General features: G+C 35.3%; 1 protein-coding gene across 2 annotated transcripts; it reads left to right on the top strand.

Moving 5' to 3' along the window:
• Positions 9895-25972, top strand: POU1F1 (POU class 1 homeobox 1). 2 transcript variants are annotated; one of them, XM_005674793.2, is made up of 6 exons: positions 9895-10158; positions 13756-13905; positions 20867-21091; positions 23532-23696; positions 24446-24506; positions 25527-25972. In XM_005674793.2, exons 1-6 carry the CDS (start codon positions 10017-10019, stop codon positions 25735-25737), a joined length of 954 nt encoding a protein of 317 aa, XP_005674850.1. In that variant the 5' UTR covers positions 9895-10016; the 3' UTR covers positions 25738-25972.

Raw genomic sequence — 27078 nt, 5'->3', positions numbered from 1 at the left:
GCCAAAGCAATCTTGAGAAAGAAGACTGGAGCAGGAGGAATCAACCTTCCTGACTTCAGACTGTACTGCAAAACTACAGTCATCAATACAGTATGGTACTAGCACAAAAACAAAGGTATAGACCAATGGAACAAGATAGAAAGCACATAGATAAACCCATGCCCCTATGGGCACCTTATCTTTGACAAAGGAGGAAAGATACACCATGGAGAATAGATAATATTTTCAATATATGGTGGTGTGAAAACTGGACAGCTAAGTGTAAAATAATGAAATTAGAACACTTCTTAACACCATACACAAAGATAAAATTAATTAAAAACCTAAATTTAAGATCAGAAACTCTTACAGGAAAACATAGGCAGAACACTGTATGACATAAATCACAACAAAATCCTATATGACTCACCTCCTAGAGTAATGGAAGTAAAAACAAAAATAAACAAGTGGGACCTAATTAAACTTAAGAACTATTGCACAACAAAGAAAACTATAAAGAAGATAATAAGACAATCCCCAGAATGGAAGAAAATAATAGCAAATGAAACAACTGACAAAGGACTACTTTCCAAAATACACAAGCACTTCATTCAACTCAATACAGAAAAACAAACAATCCAAACAAAAAGTGAGTAGAAGCCCTAAACTGACATTTTTCCAAAGAAGACATACAGATGGCTAATAAATGCATGAAAAGAGGCTCAACATGGCTCATTATTAGAGAAACGCAAATTGAAACTACAATGAGATATCACCTCACACCAGTCAGAATGGCCATCATTAAAAAATCTACAAACGATGAGTGGTGAGAGGGTATGAATAAAAATGAAGAACTTTATTGAACAACATAATTACTAATCGAAAGAAATTTTGGCCAACCCAATTCATGCTGAATGACTACTACATTTCTCAACTCATGCAAAAATGTAGAGAAGCAAGAAAACAAAGATGTGAAACCAGAAAAAAATTATTTAAATTCTATTACCTGGAAGCAAATAGATTTAAATATTATTTCCTAATAACATTTTTCCTAGGTTTATATATTTTTGTCAAAATATTATTATTTTGTCAAAACTTAATGTATTTTAAAAAATAACTATTTACTTGAGGAGAAGCCACAGAATGACCCAAACTAAAAAATATGGCTGACCTAAGTATCTACTCTATTTTATTACTTTAATTTGAAGTGAATTTTACTTATTTACCTGATAGTTTTCAAACTGTGTTATAGTTTTTATTTGTATCTAAGCAATTATAAGTGAACTCTATTGCAACATTACTTACAATGGCCAATATATGGAAGCAACTTAAGTGTCCATAATTAGGTGAATGAGTAATGTATGGTATCTGTATACAGTCAAATACTACTCAGCCATAAGAATGAAATCTTGTCATTTGTGACAACATGAATGGACAAAAAGTGTATTATTCTAAGTGAAATAAGACATGCAGAGAGAGACACATACTGTATGATTTCATTTATATGTGAAAGTTAAAAAATATATATATATATGAACAGAACTAAGCAAAGACTAATAGAGTTTTGCCAAGAAAATGCACTGATCATAGCAAACACCCTCTTCCAAAAACACAAGAGAAGACTCTACACATGGACATCAACAGATGGTCAACACCGAAATCAGATTGATTATATTCTTTGCAGCCAAAGATGGAGAAGCTCTATACAGTCAACAAAAACAAGACCAGGAGCTGACTGTGGCTCAGATCATGAACTCCTTATTACCAAATTCAGACTGAAATTGAAGAAAGTAGGGAAAACCACTAGACCATTCAGGTATGACTTAAATCAAATCCCTTATGATTATACAGTGGAAGTGAGAAATAGATTTAAGGGACTAGATCTGATAGATAGAGTGCCTGATAAACTATGGACGGAGGTTCATGACATTGTACAGGAGACAGGGATCAAGACCATTCCCATGGAAAAGAAATGCAAAAAAGCAAAATGGCTGTCTGGGGAGGTCTTACACATAGCTGTGAAAAGAAGAGACGTGAAAAGCAAAGGAGATATCTGAATGCAGAGTTCCAAAGAATAGCAAGAAGAGATAAGAAAGGCTTCCTTAGCGATCAATGCAAAGAAATAGAGGCGAACAACAAAATGGGAAAGACTAGAGATCTCTTCAAGAAAATTAGAGATACCAAGGGAACATCTCATGCAAAGATGGGCTCAATAAAAGACAGAAATGGTATGGACCTAAGAGAAGCATAAGGTATTAAGAAGAGGTGGCAAGAATATATGGAAGAACTGTGCAAAAAAGATCTTCACAACCCAGATAATCATGATGGTGTGATCACTCACCTAGAGCCAGACATCTTGGAATGTGAAGTCAAGTGGGCCTTAGAAAGCGTCACAAACAAAGCTAGTGGAGGTGATGGAATTCCAATTGAGCTATTTCAAATCCTAAAAAGTGATGCCTTGAAAGTGATGCCCTCAATATGCCAGCAAATTTGGAAAACTCAGCAGTGGCCACAGGACTGGAAAAGGTCAATTTTCATTCCAATCCCAAAGAAATGCAATGCCAAAGGATGCTCAAACTACTGCACAATTGCACTCATCTCACACGCTAGTAAAGTAATGCTCAAAATTCTCCAAGCTAGGCTTCAGCAATACGTGAACTGTGAACTTCCAGATGTTCAAGCTGGTTTTAGAAAAGGCAGAGGAACCAGAGATCAAATTGCCAACATCCGCTGGATCATGGAAAAAGCAAGAGAGTTCCAGAAAATCATCTCTTTCTGCTTTATTGACTTTTTTCTGCTTTATTGACCAAAGCCTTTGACTGTGTGGATCACAAGAAACTGTGGAAAATTCCGAAAGAGATGGGAATACAGACACCTGACCTGCCTCTTGAGAAATCTGTATGCAGGTCAGGAAGCAGCAGTTAGAACTGGACATGGAACAACAGACTGGTTCCAAATAGGAAAAGGAGTACGTCAAGGCTGTATATTGTCACCCTGCTTATTTAACTTATATGCAGAGTACATCATGAGAAACACTGGCTGGAAGAAGCACAAGCTGGAATCAAGATTGCTGGGAGAAATAACAATAACCTCAGATATGCAGATGACACTACCCTTATGGCAGAAAGTGAAGAGGAATTAAAGCACCTCTTGATGAAAGTGAAAGTGGAGAGTGAAAAAGTTGGCTTAAAGCTCAACATTCAAAAAACGAAGATCATGGCATCTGGTCCCATCACTTCATGGCAAATAGATGGAGAAACAGTGGAAACAGTGTTAGACTTTATTTTTTTGGGCTCCAAAATCACTGCAGATGGTGATTGTAGCCATGAAATTAAAAGATGCTTACTCCTTGGAAGAAAAGTTATGACCAACCTAGATAGCTTATTGAAAAGCAGAGACATTACTTTGCCGACTAAGGTCCATCTAGTCAAGGCTATGGTTTTTCCTGTGGTCGTGTATGGATGTGAGAGTTGGACTGTGAAGAAAGCTGAGCACTGAAGAATTGATGCTTTTGAACTGTGGTGTTGGAGAAGACTCTTGAGAGTCCCTTGGGCTGCAAGGAGATCCAACCAGTCCATTCTAAAGGAGATCAGCCTTGGGTTTTCTTTGGAAGAAATGATGCTAAACCTGAAACTCCAGTACTTTGGCCACCTCATGTGAAGAGTCGACTCATTGGAAAAGACTCTGATGCTGGGAGGGATTGGGGGCATGAGGAGAAGGGGACAACCCAGGATGAGATGGCTGGATGGCATCACGGACTCAATGGACATGAATCTGGGCAAACTCCGGGAGCTGGTCATGGACAGAGAGGCCTGGCGTGCTGCGATTCATGGGGTCACAGAGAGTCAGACACGACTGAGAGACTTAACTGAACTGAACTGAAGCAGAAACAGAGTCATAATACAGAGAACAAACAAGTGGGTACCAGAGGGGAGGCGAGTGGAGGGAGGAGAGAAATAGGTGAGGGAGATTAGGAGGTACAAAGTTCAGTTACAAAGTAAGTCATGGGTATGAAATATATAGTATGGGAAATATGGTCAGTAGTATGTAGTATTTTGTATGGTAACAGATGACAAACAGATTTATCAATGTGATCATTTTGAAATGCATAGAATATTAAATCACTATGTTGTATACCAGGAACTAACATAGTGTTATAGGTCAACTGTCCTTCAAAAACTAACAAAACATAGTAAAAGAGATATGACTTGAGGATACTAGAGGTGGGGGTTAGGGGAAAGAGAAACTGGTTGAAGGTAGGGCTTCCCTGGTGGCTCAGACAGTAAAGAATCTGTTTGCAATGCTGGAGACCTGGCTTCGATCCCTGGGTTGGGAAGATCCCCTAGAAGAGAGAATGGCAGCCCCCTCTATTATTCTTGCCTGGAGAATCCCCATGGACAGAGAAGCCTTGTGAGCTATAGTCCAAGAGGTTGCAAAGAGACATCACTGAGTGACTGAGCACAGCACAACACAGTTAAAATATACAAACTTCCTGTTATAAAATAAATAAATAGTAGGAACATACTGTACAACATGATAAAGAATTCACACTACTATTTGTTAAATATGAAAGTTGTTAAAAATGTAAATCTAAAGAGTTCTCATCACAAGGGAAATTTTTTCTATTTTTTTAATATTATATCTGTAAGGGATGATGGATGTTCAGTAAACCTATTGTGGTAAACATTTCATTATGTATTGATATTTAAGTCAAATCATAATGTTGTACACCTTAAACTTATACAGTGCTACATATCAATTGTATCTCAGTAAAAGTGGAAGAAAAGGATTTTAAATCAATCAGCTCTAGAAACAAAATGCATGTGCCAGCTTAAAATGTTAGAGGAATTTTTTAAGCCTTCAAAGTAATAAAAACAATGACAAGAACAAAAACAAAACCTCTAGACAAAAAATGAATTTTAAAACTTAAAATCAATAAGAAATGCACAAAAGAAATGGTCAACATATTTAGTTCATGTGCAAAACATTATTTATGCCAATGTCTAAAACAAATGTAAAGGACAGAAAATTTAAAAAAATTTAACCCTAAAATGATGGAAACAATGAAAATTATTATTCTTAATATATATTAAAATCACTAATTTATAATGAAATAAATATTAAGTAAAAAGGCAAATATAACATTTCGTTAACAAAACAATAAATACATACAGCTAATGTAAATATGCAAAAGTAGCATATTAGCAATAAAATACGAATTAATAAAATGCTGTTGTCTTAAGAGACAAATAGAGCTAAGTGATTAAACTTTACTTTATTAATGCCACTGAGAATGCAGCAAAAGTGTGAGTTTCATTTTACTAACGCTATTTTGAAGTTGTGGAACAGGATCAGTCACATTATGAGGACGCCTTCCCAGTTAACAATCCTTCTATGCCTCATTGTCTACAAATGCCTGAAAGTGTTCAGGGCAAACCAATCCACTCACAAGGGTGAACAGAGGGAACCATGTTGTTCTTTCGGAACACAACAAAAGCCACGGCCAGTCAGACTGTTTCTCTCATAAATGTAGCTTGAGGCATAGAAGAGTAATCTTCTGGTTAAAAGTTTAAGGTATGATCTGGAGATCTGTGTGGTGGCCACACACAGGCTGTGGTTTAAAGAGTGAGAAAGTGAGAGACACAGAGTAAAGCAAAGAGGAGCATCAGAGAGACGTCGCAGGTGACTTTCATTTCCTCTTCAGTCTCTCCCTGTGGCCCGGCCTCTGTGAGTTCTAAGAAACCTCTGTGTTACTTAATAACAAACAGCTATTTTTTGTTCAATTTGATCCTGATATTTGAAAGAAACCAAATCATAATAGAACAAATTGTTTGAAAAGCAGCTTGAAAGACAAGCCACAGGCTGAGAAAAGACATACCTGATAATGGATTGTTATCCAAAATACATAATGAACCCTTAAAATTCAACGAAAGGAAAGGTAAATTAAGAAAACAGTGAAATACCACTGCATATCTATAAGAATGGTCAAAATCCAAAATACTGGCAACACTGAATGTTGGTGAGGATGTAGAGCAACAAGAACTCTCATCATTGCTGGTGGAAATAAAAAGTGGTACAGCCATTTTGGAAAACAGTTTGTTAGTTTCTTACAAAATTACACGTATTCTTACCATACAATCCAGCGATCTTGCTCCTTGGTATGTACACTAAAGAGCTGAAAACTTAATGTCCACACAAAATCTTGCACACAGGTGTTTATAGTGAAAGTGAAAGTCTCTCAGTCATGTCCAACTCTTTGCGACACCATGTACTATACAGCCCATGGAATTCTCCAGGCCAGAATACTGGAGTGGGTAGCCTTTCCCTTTTCCAGAGGATCTTCCCAACACAAGGATCGAACCCAGGTCTCCCGCATTTTAGGCAGATTCTTTACCTGCTGAGCCACAAGGGAAGCCCGGTATTTATAGTAGCCATATTCATCAGGCTTCCCACGTGGCTTAGCGGGTAAAGAACACGCCTGCAGTGAAAGAAACACAGGGGATGCAGGTTCAATCTCTGGGTCAGGAAGATCCCCTAGAGGAGGGTCATGGCAACCCACTCCAGTATTCTGGCCTGGAGAATTCCATGGACAGAGGAGCCTGGTGGGCTATAGCCCATAGAGTAGCAAAGAGCTGGACACAACTGCAGCGACTGAGCATACACATTCATAATCATCCAAACTTGGAAGTAACGAGATGTCCTTCAGCAGGTTAACAGATAAACTGCGGTACATCCACACAATGGAATATTATTCAGAGCTAAAGAGAAAGGATCTACAAACCCTAAAAAGATCTAGGGGAAACATAAATGCATATTACCAAGTGAAAGAAGCCAATGTGAAAACTCTACATACTGTATGAATCCAGACACCTGTCATTCTGAAAAGATGGAACTATGGAGATCAGTGGGGCCAGGGGTTAGGAAGAAGGGAAGAATCATAGGCCGAGCAAGGGGAGCATTTTTAGAGCAGTGATTCTGTATGATTCTACAATAGTTGACACAGGTCATTAAACATTTGTTCAAGCTAGTAGAAGACACAGGAGTGAACTTCATATAAACTGTGGACTTTGGGTGATAATGATGTATCATTATCAGTTGGAACAAATCAGTTACAACAAATCAGTTCATCAGTTGTAACAAATATATCACTTTGGTGCAAGATATTGATATTGAGGAGGACTGTGCATATGTGGAGGCAGAGTGCATACAAGAACCTTTAGTACTTTCTGCTCCACTTTGCTGTGAACCTAAAAGTGTCCTTTTAAAAATCTTTTGTTTTTATAGCAATTTGAGACCGTTTTCAAGAACTTTAAAAATATCATAGGGGAAACTCATAATTCCATTTCTAAGAACCCATCCTAAAGGATGGACATTCAAAACAAGTCTACAGATAAGTTACAAAAATGCATTGTGTAAAAAAAATATTTTGGACAAAGAGTTAATTGCATTGTTATGTGTGTGTGTGTGTGTGTATATATATATATATATAAATATGTCAGAGAAGGCAATGGCACCCCACTCCAGTACTCTTGCCTGGAAAATCCCATGGATGGAGGAGCCTGGTAGGCTGCATGCAGTCCATGGGGTCGCCAAGAGTCAGACAGGACTGAGCGACTTCACTTTCACTTTTCACTTTCATGCATTGGAGAAGGAAATGGCAACCCACTCCAGTGTTCTTGCCTGGAGAATCCCAGGGATGGTGGAGCCTGGTGGGCTGCCGTCTATGGGGTTGCACAGAGTTGGACACGACTGAAGTGACTTAGCAGCATATATATAAGTGGCGCTAGTGGTAAAGAACCTGCCTGCCAATGCAGGAGACTTAAGAGATGTAGGTTTGATCCCTGGGTTGGGAATATCCCTTGGAGGAGGGCACGGCAGCCCACTCCAGTATTCTTGCCTGAGAAATCCCATGGACAGAGGAGCCTGGTGGGCTACATTCCATAGGATCACAAAGAGTTGGATATGACTGAAGCAACTTGACACACATATAGAAGTGAAAAGCAAAAAGCAATACAAACAATAAAGAAATAATAAAGATGTAGGCAGCTGGCTAAATTGTGATAGATTTATGTAGTTCAATAATCAGCAAAAGGAAAACTATTTACAAAAGATGATTTAAAAATCTGATAAATTAATAATTTACAGTGCTAAGTAAAGATTATAACGGGAACATCTATTTCCTGGCTATACATGATTTTAACTCTAACTGTGGTTTCCACTTCATAGCACAAGTAGTCAAAAGGTAATAAATCATTACTAAAGAAATGATGTGTAAAATAGCAATTTTAGAATATTAGGTAGCATGGCAAATACTGGTGAGGTCCTTTGTTGCTGTTCCAGGCAAGTTTTACAGTGCTCCTCTTTATTATTGGGTTGCTATAATTTACTGACATACTCCAATGACCTAAACTATAGAAAAATTGTTAGGAGAAAATTTAAAGTGCTATTCTTTCTAAATACCATTTAGTTTAATTTTTAAACTAAATTTTCTTAGAAAATTCTCTTTATAAAAATTTTCTTAAATTTTTAAAAATTAAAATGTATTTCAAATACATTTTTGTATATGTGAAGTCTAAAAATTACAAGAATTCTGCAAGAGTAAAATAAATACTTGATTACTTGTAACCTTCTTCTCTCATTAGTGAAGGCTAATGGAACTTAAAAGAGAATTCAGAATGAAAAATATGCCATTTTAGAACAAATATTTTTCACACAATATCTAATGACCTTTTTTTCTACAAAATAATTGGTTAATGATAAAGCATTCAAATTTCAATTTTTGAAAGCGTATTCTCATCAACATTAATATTAAATTTAGCATTAAGCAACCAATTCCAAGTTAAACATTCCATGATATAAAATTTCAAAAGAATTGAATGGAGTATAAGTTCCTGCTTATTTCAATAATATCTATGTTTGTCAGGTTACATCTCATCCCTATATCGTCCCTAGTATACATTCTAAAGATAGTATTGCAGTCATTTATTTATATGTAGAAACCATGATCATTGTGAAATTGTCATACAGATAATTATCATCAAAACAATTATTTATAGTATTTTTTTTTCATAGTCTTATAATGTCGATATACTTTGTGTGGAAAGTTTGTGCCCATTGAAGATTCTGGAGCAGAATGGCTAAGATCAGAAGATCTGGCAGAATTAAGCTCAGTGAGAATGGTACAGATCTCCCAAAGATGCTGTGAAATTTGCTGACTTAACTGTGGAAAGTGACTAGAACAGTGTTGCCATCTAGTAAGAGTTCACTAAGTGAGTACATCTGGTTGAGCAAATTGAAATCAAGAGAGAGATACTGTCGCTCATGTTCATCTTGTCTACCAATGACTCCAACTTTAATATTTTATCATTTCCTATTTATGATATAGGAAAAGTTCAATTGTTCTTACAGTTTTTCAGGATTGCATTGTGTATGAATCAGTAGTCAGTAATATAGTCATTCTCCCATTTAGTCTTCTATGCTTCTTTTTAAAGACTCTGCTTCTTAAAATTGTGTCCTGTACTTTTATATTATTTTTCAGATTTAAAGAAGTCATCAGAAAAAAGGAAAAAACAAATCTCATACATATACATTCGTCATTGTGTTCGTAGCAAAGAGGCACCCGGTATCTTTCAATTCATTGCAGCATTATTTCTTTGAGGGACACTTTTTAATTTTTAAGTTCTTGATTCCTTTCTAAAAGGTCTGAATCACTGAAGTCGTCAAATTAAGTTTCAGATTTCTCCTTTGCCTTCATTCCCTACCCAAGAACCAGCTTCCCCTCTTGGGCATGGATTGTGTTTGGGTAAGAAGGAAGACTGTCCAGATTGATAAAGCAATACCCCTGGGAAAAGATGATTAACATGTATAAAGGGATTTCCCTGCAGTATAAATACCAGCATGCGCTCTCTTGGTGCTTCAGAGCCTCCCTGATGTATATATGCAGGTAGTGAGATTTGAAACGGCCCTTTGAGATGGTAATATAATAAAACTGACTTGAGGAGTGGCACCTCTTCTCCGTTTTCTATTCTTTTGTGGGAATGAGTTGCCAACCTTTTACTTCGACTGATACCTTTATTCCTCTGAATTCTGAGTCTTCTGCAACTCTGCCTCTGATAATGCATCCCAGTGCTGCGGAGTGCCTACCGGTCTCCAACCACGCCACCAACGTGATGTCCACAGGTACTAACTTTATAACGGTCTACATGCGGCTGCGCCTTAAGATGTCAGGAGGGGTGCTTTGAATCTTGTTAGTTTGGAATCTCATTAAAAAAAAAAATTTAATGTGTATTAAGTTAAATATTCAGGATATTAAAGAAGCCAAAATGCCTAAGAAAATATTCAAGAAATATTAGTAAGTGTAGTAATTTCAAGTATTGTTGATTTTATTATAAATATCTGTCTTCTATATAAGTAAACAGTGAGTCTGAAAACTATTTCTATGCAAATATATATGGATAAAGAGTAAAACTAAAGAAATAATGTAAAATAATTTAAAAGGTGATTTTTTTTTCATCTTAGAGATTTATTTGGTTTTTAGATTACATTTATTACCATGTCTAAAAACTGCAGTACACCTCATGGTAAACACAACTGAATGATTCCTAATACCAACAACAGTGGGTTTCAAAGAATAAAATAATTAGATGTTTAAATACACTTGACTCAGATGGTAAAGAATCTGCCTACAATGCAGGAGACCCAGGTCTGATCCCTGGGCCAGGAAGATCCCATGGAGAAGGGAATGGCAACCCACTCCACTATTCTTGCCTGGAGAAGTCCAAGGACAGAGGAGCCTGGCAGGTTACAGTCCATGGGGTCGCAAAGAGTCGGACACAGTTGAACGACTAACACTTTCACTTTAAATACACTTAACTTCTTTAGAATAACTAAAAACTCAGAAATCAAGTCTAGAGGCAGTATAATATTTATTTGTTTATTTTTAAAACTTTTTATTTTATATTGGAGTACAGCCGGTTAGCAATGTTTTGATATTTTCAGATGGATAGCAGAGGAATTCAGCCAGACATATACTATATCCATTTATACCCAAACTCCTCTCTCATCTAGGCTAGAGGCAATATAATATTTAGAACCCATGAACTGATTTGAATTTTTTCAAAATTTAGTTCTGAAGAGATTTCAACCATTAACCAAGCTTTTATATTTTCTTATATAACGTTCGTAGATGAAACTTAAAATTAATTCAAATATATTGTCTCAAACACAACCAAGCAAATAAGTATGTTTTGTTAATGTGTCCACTTTTTACTCAGTGACAAAGGGTTTTGATTAATAAACAATGTCTTGGGTAAATGTCTGTTAAATAACACTTTTCACTTGTAAAGCAATCTAAATATGAACTAAATTTTATAAATTTAAAAATCAATTTGAGTTGATACATTTATATGCCAATTTAAAATATTTTAGCCTTATATTTTGTTAAAATTAAGCAGCTTTGAAAGTTGTGTGTAAGTTTGGTATTAATCTTCAACAGAATTTTCAAGTATCTGAAGATCATATATCTAGATTTTGGGAAAATTACTAATATAGAGATGTTTTTTATCTACTGAAGAGTCTCAGAATTTAATTAAACATATATTGATGCAAATATCCTCAAACATGGTTTTAAAAAATTGTAATAAAGTATTTTTACGAAGAGGTGTGGTATGAGTAAATTTAAACAATTATCACATATTGTTGTATTGTTCAGTTGTTAAGTCATGTCCAACTCTTTACAACCCCATGGACTGCAGCATGCCAGACCTCCCTGTCCTTCCCTATCTCCTGGAGTCTTCCCATACAATTATCACATAGCTAATTGTGTATTTTAAATAATGGACATTTAAATAGATTGAGAATGAGACGGATAATGCATTGTTTGCATAATATACTGTATGTGGATAGTATTTGGCTAGAATAAAAATTGGAATTGAGGTTAAAATTAAGCAGGTTTAAGCTCAAAACCCTATTTACTTTAAAATAAATAAAATTAAATAAATAGTGTATCTAGTAAATTAGTTTCTCATTTATACAACTTCCCCAAATCAGCAAAACAAAAGGAATTTAAACCTTGGAAGTAAAAAAAATCATAATTAGTAAAAATGTCCTAAATGTCTATTGTTATTGTTTTAAATAGCAATAGCATTGATTTTATAATTTCTCCATCAAATTGTAATCATATAGATCTAATTGTCTAGGTAAAGAATTAGAAATGATTATAATGAGGGGGAAATGGCAACACACTCCAGTGTTCTTGCCTGGAGAATCCCAGGGACGGGGGAGCCTGGTGGGCTGCCGTCTATGGGGTCGCACAGAGTCGGACATGACTGAAGCGACTTAGCAGCAGCAGCAGCATAATGAGAGAAGCAGTTGGATATTCAATGCGTTTCATGTTTGTTTAGTTTTGGAATGCGTAGAAATCATTATAACACAAAATGACTTCAGTTCTATGTGTCAGTTGTAAAATGAAAATTTATACAGATACTTTAAAATATTAAAAATGAGTTATAGTTAGAGAAAATGTTTTACTTTATGTCTTTAATTGATAGACTACATATTTTCAAAAAGGACTATAAATATCTTCTAATATCATATTATTCAAGAAGATACAATTACATTTTTGAAAATCCACCACTCTATTCAGGATATAATGGGGAAAAGTAAAAAATAAGATACATAAGAAAACATTGATTAGTGATTTTATTGTTAGTAGTTCATTGTGATTCAAGCTGAAAGCTGGATAAAAGTTAAATAATTCAAATTTAATTTCAAAGTACACCTCAATTCAGTGATACTTGTAGCTATTTATTTATTTATTTATTTATTTTTTAAGTCGCTCAGTCGTGTCCGACTCTTTTCGACCCCGTGAACTATATATAGCCCACCAGGCTCCTCCGTCCATGGGGTTCTCCAGGCAAGAATACTGGAGTGGGTTGCCATTTCCTTCTCCAGGGGATCTTATCTTACCCTACCCAGGAATCAAACCCACGTCTCCCGCATTGCAGGCAGATGCTTTAACCTCTGAGCCACCAGGGAAGCCCAAATGAAGTTAAATTATATGCTGGATTCAACCTTTATAAACCTCTAGTTTGACCAGCTTCATCATTAGAATTATTCAATTAATTGTGTGCATGCAGAAAATCTATAAGCTCATGGTTTCAGTATCAGCCTAAATACATTGTACATTGTCACAGAGTTTTTGTAAGCCTCTGAATTTAATGGAGTTTTATGATCATACCCAATAAAAGGCTAGTGGCTCTGCCACTTCCTCTTTGATGGAAGAAATTTGTTAGGTGAATAAGCAGAAGTAAAAGTAAAGACAGATGAAGAGTTGATTTCTCAATTCATTGCTCCAGAAAGAGACAATTTTATAGTACCATGTTATATGAGAATTTTAAGACTGTCCTCTGGTCAGTTCTTTGCAATGTCTACATTGGGTGAAACCTGCAAAAATTCTGCAGCTTCTGGTAATGTGCGTGTGCTTACTCAGTCATGTCCGACACTTGGCAACCTCATGGACTGTAGCCCACCAAGGTTAAAACTGGTCAGTCACGCCAACCCAGAGCACTGGATATAATTAATGAAGGCTTTAGTCCACTGTGATGATTCATGAACTCATTACTTGGGAAAATTTTCAACCCCTAGTTTTAGCATACTCAGCAGAGAACTGCCCCCAAATGAGAACAAATTATTGGCATGTAACTTTAAGAATAGCATAAATGTGTACTTTTGAAATGAAACGAATGTGTCTTGAATCCTCATACATTTTCTTACCAGTCCCGTCTATTTTGTCTTTGATCCAAACTCCTAAATGTTTGTGCACATGTTTTGTGGTGGCAACATTGGGAAACACAGCAACAGGACTTCATTATTCTGTTCCTTCCTGTCATTATGGAAACCAGTCATCGACCTATGGCGTGATGGCAGGTAAGAAAAATTGTCTTTACATGTAAGGTTGAGTTTGGGGACGCTTGGATGCATTTTCTGGGTCAAAGGGAATCTTGACCAGAGTGTATCATGAAATTCAGATCTCCTAACTTTAGAAATTGCTGCTAAATCCACCACTTACTATAATGGTCCCTGATCTGTGACACCTTCAGAGATCATAATGGTTATACCTGATCACTGCTGTTCTCCACAAGTCTGAAATGAACTGCTATGCTTCTTAACTCCTGTGTTTGCTTTGTATGATTTTTATTCTAATTCTCTGTTGCCAAACTGCTAATTGTCACTTTTTTATGCCATTGGTGGGCTTGCCTCCAGTAATAATAAGATAGCTTTATGTAACTATTTAAATTTAAAAGTAAATTAACTAAAATAAGGTCAGATTTAAAATTCCTCAGTTGCCAACAGTAAGCAAGTCAGCAAAATCTTTAAATGACCACTCCATTGCCCGCCTCCATACCAACAGGGTTAATGATTATGAGGTACGGAACTTAATAGTCATCATTTCCCTTGAGATTTTTGCTGTTCCTTCGGTTCCTGAATTTAAAATAAAACAGGAAAGTGTTTAATAATCTTTTGTGGCTACCAAAGCAGACAGACTAACTTATAGAGCATTTTCCTCATCACAGTATTTCTTTTGGCCATTTGGTCTATAAAGATAAATAAGACATTGAAGGCTAAGAGAGATTTGCAGCTGCTTTAGCAATAGTTGAATCTTTGGCAGCCCTGTCTGAGATGCTCTGAGTCTTGGATAAGATTGAAATAGTATAAGTTACCTACTTATTTCCCTCTGGATAAAGAAAGCATCACTAGATCAAGATAAACTATCTTGTTTGTTGACACTTAAATGAAGGTATTGTTAGCAAATTTCTTAAGGAAAAGAAAATCTGGCCTAAGAGATCCACTCATCACAAAATTTATGACTTAATTTTAGACTATGGCTAAACAGTAATTTTTTTGTGCACAGAAATTATTTAGAAATCTCTTAATCTTTTATTTATGCAGCAAGAAATAATTTCAGTGACAATAAACTACTAATGTTCTATGTGAAAAATATAAATGTGTGTGTGCATGCTTCTGTGATAGTTGTTATCTAAGTAGGTAATTTAAAAAATCAAACATAGATTTATACCTATAAATTTGAAATTGAATTGAACAAAGAATTTAGTTCACCAACCTTTAATTTCTAAAAATTTCTCAGATTAACACTAAATAAAACATTAAAACTTTAAAATGATATATTCCAGAACAAATTAGCTTTCCCTACATTCTGTTAGAAAGCATTCTGAACAAACTCATATCCTCACCTTTATGATGAAGTGAAAACTGATGTTCTTAATGGTTACCTTTAAATCCTAATGTCTCTCTTCAATAATTAAAAAATAAGGAAAGTCATATTTTTCTTCCTCTGTGAAAACGGACCATTTATGATTCGCGTACTTAGCTGTTAATCAGTATCCATGGTTAATGAGAGGATCTCTCATTGAAGATGAACTACTTTCATTATAAAAATAGTAGAATAATGTGCATTTAGCCACTAGCGCTGCTGGTCAAATGCTTTCTGTGGCCTCCACCACACTTGGATTACAGAGACAAGAAATGACGAGTTCATAGACATGCGCTACTCTTTCTTGGAGGAGAGAGTCCTTGCTGTTCCTTCACAGTAATTCCTAGGAGCCCCGGTGCAAATTAAGTCATCTCTGCACCCCGCAAGGGGCAGCAATGAGTGGAGGTTAGCACCCAGACCAAACACTGTGAGATCTAGGTAGAACACCAGATCTAGGTAGAAGCTGCTGAGTTCACAGCTGGCCTGAGAAATCTGACATCCCTCCCGTTTCCAGGGTTGCAGATAACAAACCCAGGTTCACAATGAGAGTCCACAGGCAACTCAGGTTGTGCTGGTCCAGGTTTCCTCAGCAGGCGCTCAGCAAACTCTCATCTTCATTAAAAGTTAAAAAGGAGAGGTCAAAACCTCTTAAAATGATTCAAAGCCCTGGTTGGTGATAATGACAAACAACAAAAAAAAATTGATGTCCTAAGCTTTGGAGGTATCGCTGTAGTCTTAAACCAAAATTACATATATTTTGTCGCTGAAAGAAAAATTCACCATGGCAAGCATAGAGATTATATTTGAATATTTTTGAGAGGGAGATCATTAAAATGTGATGTGCTTTGTAATTTGTTACAATGTCACTATTTTGACATATATTCAGTATTAGCCTTTGCATCACGGCAGATTAAATCTCAGAGAATCTGAACCTTTCCGCTGTCATCCCCAGAGAAGCTACACAAATTGAGTTATAAAACACAGGGATTCAGAAGTATTCAGGAATTCAGAAAAGGTTTAAAATACACAAGAGAAACCTGGTAATGTCATTTGAATTTTCTGAGAAGTCTCAGGCATTCATCAAATCAGCCACTTCCACACAATCCACAGAAGCGTCTAATCACCAACAACAAAGGTGCATTGTCACATACTCCATACAAAAGAGAAGCTGCAGAAAGAGCCATATTTCAAAGGGTGTGAAATTGCTTTATTTGAATATGGTTATTTTATCCCTATACTCTGGTGCTTATATTTAGTCTGAGCATTTCATTAAGTTAATAACCCACTGGAAAGCAAGAGCTACAGCTCATATCTTAAGCTAAGGTTGGTAGGAAGGATTCTAATCATCAGATGAATCCTCTGTGCCTCATAGTCCAGGTGTGGGGATATCAAAGAGAATGATTGGTGGGGTGAAATGAATAAGCCACACCAGGAACTAATTATAAACCTCGTTCAAGTGTGCATCTCAAAGTGTTAGTCTCTTCGCATCCAAGTTGAGATGGGTACCATACATAGTTCTATCGGAGTTGAGTTGTGGCAGCTTTCTACCAACTCAGCCTGGTTTTCTCCTTGATCTTCTCTTCAGATACATTCGTAGTTAAATTTCTTCTTCTGTCTCTTCTCTCCTAAGTACTTAAATAATTCAACAGCCTACAATAGGAAAGAGGGAATTACAAATACTATTCAAAAATCTCTTCTAGATAAACACAAAAGAAAACTAATAACAAAAACCTTTCAAAATTCTGATTTCTGGGTATACAAGGTGGTGTCTGTTCTCATTTGTAAAGCTGGGTGAAAGTTGGAAAGCAAACTTAATGAGCTGTGTACCTTGTCCACTATCCTGTGTAAACTGGGCCAATCAGCTACATTGTAATGATGGCTAAACCCAGCAAGGTTATGTGTCATAATGGCCACCCAAGATGTGCAGTAAGAGTCCTTGATTAAAAATTGATCTTAAGAGGAAAGCAAAATAGCTGATGTTGGAAAATTATTCAAGGAGATGAATGCTCTTTTTTAATGAGATGTAGATAATACGAATAAAGGATGAGTATAGCTGAAAAGTGTCTTTTGCACCTGGGCTAGGACAAAAGGTACCAGAAATATGTTTCACATTTACATAGGAAAACAGTCTACTTTGGAGGCCATCTCTTCATTCTTGTCTTTTTTCTCTTTCCTTTTTTCTTTTTTGTTTTATTTAGTTTCATTTTTGCCTCACTTATTCTGGATGTGTTGACACTAAGGGAAGAAGTAATTCTGACCATCTTTTGCCTCTGGATCATGAAAGGCGCCTGCAGTAGCATGGACACTGTGTATTTTCCTTAAATTATGTAGCATCTGTCTCAACTTCACAACTCAAAAGCCGCCACAGGCAATCTGTAATCAAATGGCCATGGCTGTGCTCCAAATCAACCTAATTTACAGAACTAGGCAGAAGACCTATTTATATGTGGATAGGATAGAGCAATGCACAAACGAGAAAAAAATCACAATTCAAATTTATGATTTGTTTCACATTGTCATGCATGAACGTAAAAAAAGAAAATAAATGGAAATATTCAAATGAACTTTGCTGTGCATATCTACAGCAAGGTGGGGGTATTTTACTGCATCCTTCTGCTTCCCCTGTCTGCTCTTTTAAAGCTTCTAGCCCACAACCTCAGAGATGTTGTCAGTTAGCATCTAGCTGAGCCACGTGCTGCAGAAAAGCAGTCTGTCCCGTATCATGGGACCTTGAATCAGGTGCCTGTAAGGCGCGCTGGACCTCAGCTTCCCATAATCTGCTTTTAAAGACTGAACCTCTGTTCGTCTCCCTCCTCTGCTGTCCAGAAGTCCATGCAGAGCAGTTCAGAGAGGCTATGGAGGATTAATCTGCAGAGTGGAAATCCATCTTGGACTGTAAAGAATGTACAAACCCTTCCAAGCTATTTAGGTGTGCACTTGTTCTAGGCTTATAGACAAGTTTGGTTTATCAGTGTTTTGGAAAATATTCATGAAACTTCTGCGGCACACAACTTTCTGCATCTTTTCTCTCTGTGCTCAAACCCCGACTTCTTAATATTCCAGGCTTTAGAAAAACCTTTTAAAATACCTTGTCACATATACAATACCAATCAAACCCCATTTTCCCCCAAATATAGGATCATATAATAGAAATCAGTTTGTCTGACTGTGCTTGTGACTGTCTCAAATTTCTGTTTAACATTAGCTTCAGGAAAACTGTGTCCCTGTGGATAATTGTGGATGCTTTCAGTTAATGGAAAATAACGCAGCACACACTGTTTTCCTTTCTCCTCTGGGTGCCAAACTTTTGAACATGGTATTTCTTGTGTACTCTTTATAGACTCATGTTCAAATTTATTTTCTGAATGTCCATTTCTCCAGAGTATTTATAATGTATACACTAGCTTTAAATCTTTCCATAAATAGAGATGGCACACTTGCAATATTTTAGTAAATACTTATAATACTTTTGTTTGAAAGCATCTTTTGTTTGAAAGCATCTTTTGTTTGAAAGCATCTTTTGTTTGAAAGCATTTGTTTGATGTGGCCAAATATATTTAAGATGCAGAATCCTTGAGCCATTTGATTTCCCTGAGTACAGATTACCTGAAAAATGAACTGATTATTGATGTGGCTTATTGCAGTGTTCACTGGGCTTCATTTCTAGTTTCAATTGTATAGTGAATTCATCTTAGCACCCAAGGAAAGTTATTTGTTTTTATATGGATTTTAAATTGTGGATTTAAAAAATACACATTTTTTTCCTCTGAAAATAAAGCAAAAGTCCTCAGATAAATATTAAGTAAATGTAACATAAAGGTGATAAATTTTTTTATGTACTAGTATTTTACTTAACTAGTAGAAATCTAAAACTAATATTAGGCCAAAAATAAGCTTTGTTAAAATGTAACAAACATTTTAAAAATTGAATTTTGTAATAAATTAAAAATTGATAAAATTGTTTTTTAAAATTTTATCTGGTCTATTCAATGTACCACCCACTAAAGCAAAAAGTGGATGATTAACAACAACAACAACAAAAAACTGGATAGTTTTGATTTTTGAAAGTAATATGAATTGCTTTAGACAGAAATAGTTTCTTTTTGTACATTTTTTATATCCATGAAACAGCTAAACTTATTTTATGATATTTTGCTTAATTTCTCACTTGTATGTATTTTGTTTCAGAAAAATAATAAGTCTACTGGATAGGGGTACACTTCAAAATTATATTTTCTCATATAAATAATATGAGCCAACAATTTATTGACTTGCAATATTCTTTGCTCATTACATATTGATATATTAATTTAAGATTTATATATTCTGGCAAAATACACTATTACTCATGTCTGATTTCTGACTGTATTTATAGAGAAATTATAAATAGCATAAAACTGATGTATTTTTTAGTACGTTTCTAAGAATGATTACTGCCTATATTCTATAGCCATTTATATTTAATTTATACTCATAAGAAAAATGATTAATTATTGAATATTTTATTTATATCAAAATGTCTTAGTTATACCCATGTCATTTAATATAAAGTGAAATCCTTAGGAATAAAAATGTAATATACTGCTGAAGAAAACAGAAATAAAATGTGTGGGAATTTGGTTTATACCATCCTGTCACCCATATTCCGTGACTGAGGCAGTCTCTTCTTTCCAAGTGAAGAATGAAATCTAGAAGCAATTAAACAATTAAATCATGTAGTTTTTTGAGATTTCTCATTTAACTAACTCAATGGATTCAGTGCTTCATCATTTATGGGGGATTATGTATCATATCTAGAATTGCACCCTTCCTTGACACTTACTTTCTCTTCTTAAATAGTAATGAAGAAATGATTCCATCACAGTATATGTTTTGCAAGAATCTTGTTGCTGACCTTCTAATAGATCTTTAAAAGTTACTTTTTGTCAACATCCATCATTACCATTAAATCTATTTAAACCTTATTAATGTATTTTGTGTTCTCATAATTTTCTTTTTACCTGCCTTTACTAAATTAAGCATTTACTGATAAAACATTGGATTTCTTAATGCTGTAATATCAATTTTTCAATGCTATAAAAATTTCCCAGCATAGCACTTAACATACACCTCGATTATAATTAAGAAAATAGAGATCAAAATATACATTCTGGTAGAGTTGAACCTCAGATTCACAATAACAGATGAATAGATTTTTGTTTGTTTGTTTTTGGGGAGCCAGGCTGAATTCCATAACCAGGAACCAAACCCAGACCGCCTCTACTGGAAGGATGAAGTCTTAACCACCGGACCGCAAGGGAAGTCCCTAGATGTCTTTTAAGAGAAAAACATTGATGGAAAACTCACACTTTTTTTTTGCTTATTTCTATTTAAATTATTTGCAAGTCCCTGGTTCTTTCCTTTGCTTTGCATTATCTTTGTTTTCGCTACTCCCAGGAAGGTGGAAAAAAATGATCCCATATATACTAAGCTACACTGACTTCTGCTTCAGAAAACCGAATGTCAGGTAACCTTTTAGAACTGAGACTGGCCTTCACAGAACAATCTGATGGGCCAAAATCTTCCATGTATCAAAATGAGGGATAATTACAAATGGTCCTTTTCTTGTTGTTACAGGGAGCTTAACCCCTTGTCTTTATAAGTTTCCTGACCACACGCTGAGTCATGGTTTTCCTCCCATGCATCAGCCTCTCCTTTCAGAGGATCCCACAGCCGCTGATTTCAAGCAGGAGCTCAGGCGGAAAAGCAAATTGATCGAAGAGCCAATAGACATGGATTCTCCAGAAATCCGAGAACTTGAAAAGTTTGCCAATGAGTTTAAAGTGAGAAGAATTAAGCTAGGTAGGTGCTTGTTAACAGCTGTGGGACACACAACCCCATCTGCAAAGTCTTATGCTATTACTGTTTCGTGTCTTACACGCTGCTCAGAAATCCAAGACAATTCTCATTCTACATCTCTACTGTGGATGTAAGTTACTTGAATTATGAAAACCTACAGAAACCTTCATTTCCTTCTAAATTCTTAGCAGCCAAAATGTATAGATTTCTAAATTAATGGTCTTTTTTTCAAACATAAGTTCAGAAATACCTTTGTTTTATTTGAATTAATACCTTTGTGTGATTCAAAGGCTAAAAAGCTGTGTGAATTGTATCCCTCTGCTTATCCTTCCTGTTTATCAATGTTATTAGTTTCTGTGTATCCTTCTATTCTATGCATATTCATATAAGCCAATTCATTTATTTCTTCATATAGACATTTTTCATTTGACTATTTTGGAGAGCTTTCAGTATTAGTTTTTTAGAGAATTCTTCTTTTTAATGCATCTCTCAATTCCATTTTATGAATATATTACCAGTCTCCTATTGACTGAAGACAATGATGCAATGATTAACTTCATAAATAGCATTTTGCACCTATAAAAATATATGTGTAGGGAAATTTTGTTAAAAGCAAAATTGCTTGATTGAAGAGTACGTGTATTTGTAATTTCAATAGATGTCAAATTGGTCTCTGTGTAAGTTCTAACAAGTCTTATTGCCACCATGAGTATCTCCTTTGCCACTCTTCAGAATATGAATTCTGTTAAGGCAGAAGTTTTTTGTTTTTTGTTTATTTCCTTTAGCTTTCTCCTTAATGGCATGTCCTCAGCACTTGGAACAGTGACTGGCATGTAGAATAAAAAATAGTTATTGAAGGGAAAAGATGCTATTAATCTTTTGGACCTTTGCAAATCGGTTAGATGAAAGTAGTAGTTTCATTTTAAATTTCCCTTATGAGTGAAGAGTGAAAGAAGTTCTTTCATGTGTTGGACAGGCATTTGTAATTCCTTTTCTGTGAGCGATCTGTTCATAGCCTTTGCTTGCTTTCTAGGGTGAAGTGTTTTTAATATAAATAATCATAATAATTAACCTTGATTTAAATGCATGAAATATATTTTTAATGGATTGAACTCATAGTACAAACTTCTGCATTTGTGGACTGAGCCATTGGTAACTTTTAATGATATCAATTGATGGGCATCATATGTAATCATTTTATGCATACAGGTATATAGCCTTGGGCCCTGAATTAATATGTAGTTACTATTTGTCATAAACACAGCAGTAGGCATCTTTATAACATTTATTTTCAATTTACTTTTTATATGACTGTGAGTGTTTCAAATTCTACATTGATGACATTTATCAACTTATATTCTGAGAATGTTTGAGACAATCTATGAAAACTTTTTGCCTGGAGATAGAAGCATTACCAAATGGTATAATAAATGTTTGGTGATATACATAAAATGTTGTGTGACCAAAGTCTCATAATAAACATGCTTTTAGGGAAAGTAAACACAGTTCTTAGTTTTATTTGGTAACTTCAACATGTTGAATTTTTCACTCTTACAGTTGAGATAAAAATATTTGTGATATATCACCATATATTTTACATATTATATTTTAATATCTATAGATTTTGAGCATATTTCAACAGATGCCTAATAATAATGATTAGAGAGAAAATTTAAATGTCTTCTAAAGTGTGTGTTAAGGATTCCCTGGTAGAACAGCTGGTAAAAAATCCACCTGCAATGCAGGAGATCGCAGTTCAACTCCTGGGTCAGGAAGATCCGTTGGAGAGGGGATAGGCTACCCATTCCAGTATTCTTCAGCTTCCCAGTGGCTCAGCTGGTAAAGAATCTGCCTGCTCTGCAAGCGATCTGGGTTCAGTCCCTGGATTGGCAAGATCCCCTGGAGATGAGAACAGCTACCCACTCCAGTATTCTGGCCTGGAGAATTCCATGTACTGTATAGTCCATGGGGTTGCAAAGAATGGTCTGGCTACATTTATATTAGGTTATAAAAATGATTCATGTATAATTACTACAGTATATAGCACAGTGGCAAAAAAAAAAACAAAACACACTGAATGCATTAAAAAGAATCATTTTACTACTTTACACCTATGCTATATTGTCTGGAAACATTTCTTATATATTTTTGCAAAGTATGTATAACACATTTATCCAGTTTGGCTAAATATGAATGGCAGATGTTCCTATCTGAATTCTTTTGACTTCTAAAGTATTAACTTATTAACTAGAAGGAATTTTTTAAAATACCAGGCAATTCTACACTGAGTAACATTACTGTTATTCTAAATTGCCAACAAATATATTGTTAAAAGCAATATTTAATAGTTGACAAAGATACATACACACATTTACACAATAGTGGACCAAAATCAGTGTTTCTTGCAAAACTGAAGCTGATGGCCTTTGTTGTTCTTTCACAGGATACACCCAGACAAATGTTGGGGAAGCTCTGGCAGCTGTGCATGGCTCTGAATTCAGTCAAACAACTATCTGCCGATTTGAAAACCTGCAGCTCAGCTTCAAGAATGCATGCAAACTAAAAGCAATATTATCCAAATGGCTGGAGGAAGCTGAGCAAGTAGGAGGTACAAAAGCTGTGTTTCTGGAAACAGTGATATTTTAACCTGAAAACAATGGTTTCCCTCGGTTGAATTTGTGCTAAAGTGAGAGGTTTGAAGTTTGGTTTGATTTTTCTCTTTGACATGAAAAATAAGTATCTTGTTTCATCACACTATAAAGAAAAGCAAGGCCAGTGAAAGTGTAGAAATAAAGGTATTGAGAAGGTAAATAATCAGAGAATAAAATATATAGGGAAAGTTTCTACACAATGTGGCAAAGGTGTAAAGTGGTGAAATGATTCTTTTTAATGTATCCAGGTTTTTTCCTGCTGTGCTATATACTGTAGTAATTATTCATGAATCATTTTTATAACCTAATATAAGTGTAGCCAGACCATTCGCACACACCGTTCTTTCTAGTGAATAACAAGCAATTGCTAGATGAACAATTTAATGTGATAAAATTATTTACTTATATTAATGTCAAGGCTGGCTAAAGAGCAAGGTTTGATAGCGTTTAGAGCAACTGTTTCAACAAAGATAGGGTATGATTTAAAGACAACTGTTAATATTTATACAGTTAGTATTTTTTTTCTGTGTTAACATTTTAACCTAGGGCTTTTAATCTAAAATGATGTGTACTGCAAAATTTAAAACAAAAATGTATGGTAATTCTATTTTGTATTGTTTTATAAAGAAACTTTAAATCCAAATCTGATAGTTAAGAAAAAAAACCTGCTTTGTTTTTGTAATTATTCACTGTTTTCGCAACACAGCTTTATACAATGAGAAAGTTGGTGCAAATGAAAGAAAAAGGAAACGGAGAACAACTATCAGGTATACTTTTGAGATATTAAAAGTTAGTGGAGAAGAAAATGATATTTTAAAATGGAATGAGCATTTGAGTATAATATAGGTTCAATGTAACATGAAAATGAATAGAGCCAATTGAGAAAATAAGATAGGCGAAAAAGCACAACATTCAATAAAGTACTGCTGAGAAACAGCTGGAAATTTAAAATTTGATGGAAAAAATATGTACTGTTTGATTTAAGAACAGTTTTGCTCTGCAGGCTTTGGATAAAACAGAAGCTGTACAGTCACAGCTAAAAAGAATGACTGTTTTTACTGTTGGTTTAGACATAAGTCTTGCTTCAGGAAAGACCCCATGGACTGTAGCCTACAGGCTCCTCCGTCCATGGGATTTTCCAGGCAAGAATACTGGAGTAGGTTGCCATTTCCTTCTCCAGGAGATCTTCCCGACCCAGGGATTGAACTCGGATCTTCCACATTGTAGGCAGATGCTTTACCATCTGAACCACCAGGGAAGTCAATATGTTATCTATGTTATTACAAATTAACAAAACTGGTCACTAGTATTTTAGTTGCTTAAAGTTCAAAGTGACTTCTAGCATTTCAAGCCAGATTGTTCATTTATCTTTTTGTAGTTTCCATGAGGTTCATGGAGGAATTGCTAAAATACAGGTTTTGTTTTGGTTGGTTAGTTGTGCACTAAACACTTCAATAACCTGAGTTCTGGGGGACATTTAGAAATGCATACAGAATTATTTTCTTCTCAGTAAGTCAGTGCCCTCTTGTGGCAGAAAGTGGGTAAACAATGTCTGGGTTGCCCTCCTTAATTTCTTCCTGTGATTCTGGTAAAAGGAGCCTACATGAGACAAGCATCTAAATGTTCAAAAAAAACTTCACATTTATTATTGTTGAAGAGCTTGGAAGGTGTTTGCAGAGTCTAGGTTTCCTTTTTACGTTAATGCTAATACTAATGTTTAGGAAATTTAACCTAACTTGATTTCGATCATCTCCCTTCTTCTTTCCTGCCAACTCCCCACCTCCCAGTATTGCTGCTAAAGACGCCCTGGAGAGACACTTTGGAGAACAGAATAAGCCTTCCTCTCAGGAGATCCTGAGGATGGCTGAAGAACTAAACCTGGAGAAAGAAGTGGTGAGGGTTTGGTTTTGTAACCGAAGACAGAGAGAAAAACGGGTGAAAACAAGCCTGAATCAGAGTTTATTTCCTATCTCTAAGGAGCATCTTGAATGCAGATAGGTCTCCCATTGTGTAATAGCGAGTTTTTCTGCTTTTCTTTCCCTTCTCTTCTCCAGCCAAAGTAGAAATCAGTTATTTGGTTAGCTTCCAAACGTCACATCAGTAATGTTTGCAGAAGTGTTTCTCTTCTACTTTAAAAACAAATACAATTTAAATTATGTTGATGAATTATTCTCAGAAGGCATATTGTACATTTTAAGCCAAAAACTAATAGGATTAAAACAATGATTCTGTCCCTCTCACTATATCTTTCCCTCTATCTCTCCCTAACACACACACACACACACACACACACACACACACACACAGGAGTATGCACATGTGATCTTTTAAAGATTCTTTTTGCAAAGGCTGTATATCTGCTTTTTAATATTTTAGTCAGTTCTGTCACATAAAGAATATCAGTAGAGAAGATCCAATTAGAAAATTCCTTACCTGATGCCCTGCTTGCCATCAATTTTAATAGTTTGTTTGAACTAAAAGTTTTGCACTTAAGAACCAGAGGTGCCTTAGAATTTAATTATTGCATTTAGGAATAAATCTTAATCAGAAGTGACACCTTTGAAGTAATAATTAGGGCACAGAGCCCAAAGAAGTGTTTCAAAAGAAATTTGTAGAAATATTAATTTATGATCTTTTTATTCTTCCCAGACATTAGCTTTTTGATGTTTAGCTGTGGAAAATATGCTTTATGGATTCTTGAGCCCCACACTACTGTTTCTATAAGCTATAAAAGTACAAGGAAGATGTCTAGCTTACTATTTCTCCAGTGCCTGGGAAAGCCTTTGCTCACTGTGGAAAGAAATCTTTGTTAAATAAACAAGGGAGTTTACTCTTAACAGTGGCTACAAACTTGAAGAGAGTCAAATTTAATACCAGAGCTCATTTTTGAAATCTCACAACCTAGAAAATCATCTGGGGTCCCATCAGAAAAGAGGATCATTTTTGGTTTAATTAGTTAGAATATGATTAATTGTTAATGAAAAAATTTGCTGTATTGAGCTTTTCAATTCAGGGAGTTGCACCTTAAGGAGCATGTATTTAATTAATAAGACTGTGCACCACTGTACAGCATATGGAATATAGCCAATAGTATATAGTAACTTTAAATGGAATATAATCTATAGAAATATTGAATCACTGTTGTACACCTGAAATTAACATAATATTGTAAATCAACTATACTTCAATTTAAAAAAGAATGCACTTCTTTAAAACTTGTAGGTAGAAGCAAACTGTGATGCGTTACCACTATCAAATAGCGACTTTGTTTTGCGTTTTGAATGTCAATCTGCTGGCAAGGTTTACCTAACTTATTTTATATAACAAAAAATGGGAACA

The sequence above is a fragment of the Capra hircus genome, chromosome 1 (genome assembly GCF_001704415.2).
Source record: "Capra hircus breed San Clemente chromosome 1, ASM170441v1, whole genome shotgun sequence".
In the NCBI taxonomy this organism is placed as follows: domain Eukaryota; kingdom Metazoa; phylum Chordata; class Mammalia; order Artiodactyla; family Bovidae; genus Capra; species Capra hircus.
Note: the sequence above shows the minus strand (reverse complement) of the source record. Positions and strands in the feature narration are given on the sequence as shown.